The sequence below is a fragment of the Penaeus monodon genome, chromosome 24 (genome assembly GCF_015228065.2).
Source record: "Penaeus monodon isolate SGIC_2016 chromosome 24, NSTDA_Pmon_1, whole genome shotgun sequence".
Taxonomy (NCBI): Eukaryota; Metazoa; Arthropoda; class Malacostraca; order Decapoda; family Penaeidae; genus Penaeus; species Penaeus monodon.
In genome coordinates, this window is record NC_051409.1 from 25,762,992 (window position 1) to 25,764,433 (window position 1,442).

The 1,442-nt window shown below is 47.2% G+C and overlaps 1 protein-coding gene across 1 annotated transcript in view; it reads left to right on the plus strand.

Annotated features, from left to right (window-relative positions):
• Positions 1-1,442, plus strand: part of LOC119588682 (regucalcin-like) — a 4,898-nt gene that overhangs the window by 854 nt on the left and 2,602 nt on the right. The window contains 2 exon segments of the mRNA XM_037937318.1: positions 657-838; positions 1,037-1,264. Of these exon segments, the coding sequence (XP_037793246.1) occupies positions 679-838; positions 1,037-1,264 (388 nt within the window). The 5' untranslated portion in view covers positions 657-678.

Here is a 1,442-nt window from a genome sequence, read left to right on the forward strand (position 1 = left end):
CTGCATTTATTAGCATATATTATAGTTTTCATTTGTGCCATCTACATTATAATCATCACACACTTTTGCTTTAGTAACTAACACCTTGTTCTTGTTGTGAGGAGATGCATCTGTACTACTTCAGTCATCTTAAATCATTCGAGGCATATAATGAAGTCGCGTCATTATTATATAAGATTTTAAAAAATAAACCAAAAGCGAGTGCCATGTACGGTGCCAGTGCCTGCGCTCTAGGCAAACCCTGCGGTGGGCGCCCCCTCCCCCGCCCGCCTAATGGGTTTTGATAAGATGATAGCGTAACAGGCCCATTAGTACACTGTAGGTTGTTACTCTTATATTTTACTCCGACTGCTCTCAGGAGAAGACCAAGCCTGCAATTTTATCGCAGTTGTCCTCTCAGTTTAGCGACCTCGGCGATCGCCATGCCCAAGATCTATTTAAGTACTTATATAGCCCTTGGCCAAGCCTACCTTGCGAAAGGCGCCTTCTCCAACGTCAAGAAAATTACTTCTTTTGATAGACCTTTGGCCTACACACAAATCACGACGGTGCATGATTTCATGATTTAACTGGATGAGAATTGCAATCGTCGTTTTAATGATTATCTATTAGTACTGATATGCTACATATGTGGTAACACTTTCGTGTCATTCCAGGTACCTGTGGAAGGCGAAGAGAATGTCGGGCGTAGAGATCAAGCAGGTGGCTCCTTCCGTAGGGCTGGGCGAGGGTCCCTACTGGTCGGAGGAGGACAAGGCGCTCCTCTTCGTGGACATTGTCGGCGGCGACGTCCACAGGGTGTTCCTCGAGAGCGGGAGGCATCAGGTTCTCCACGTCGGTAGGTGCTTCAGAGTGGGACTGGAGACGAGTCTCTGAAGAAAGCTTACAATAACATTCGACAAATGTTTAGACCTGACACGACATATTTTTTTCATCAATCGAAATAAAAGTAAAGAACTGTGTTTATTTTCTCAACATTAACTTCAAAACACTTCCCCAAACGGAGGCCACGTAACGCATACTATACTTCGAACAGAGGCAGATGAGTCTGGCCCCAGCGTGTCCCTGGTGATCCCCGTGGAGGGCGACCGCGACTTGTTCGTGGTGGGTCTGGGCCGCTCCTTGGCCGTGGTGAGGTGGGCGGTCTCGGACCCGGACCGACACACAGTGAAGGCGGAAGCCGTCCTGCACACCGTCGACCACCAGAGCCCTACGAACCGTTTGAACGACGGCAAGTGCGACCCCCAAGGGCGCCTGTGGGCAGGTACGAACCTGGAGGAAACGGGAAAAAAATTCTGATCTTAGTTGCCCTAATTCGAATGTTTTGTTCGCGCCATTGTGCTCAGTAAGTGTAAATGAAGCTTCCTATGCATAAATATTCATCCATAAAAGGCATAAACACAATACTATAAAAATATACAACTATACAATCACACGCTTAA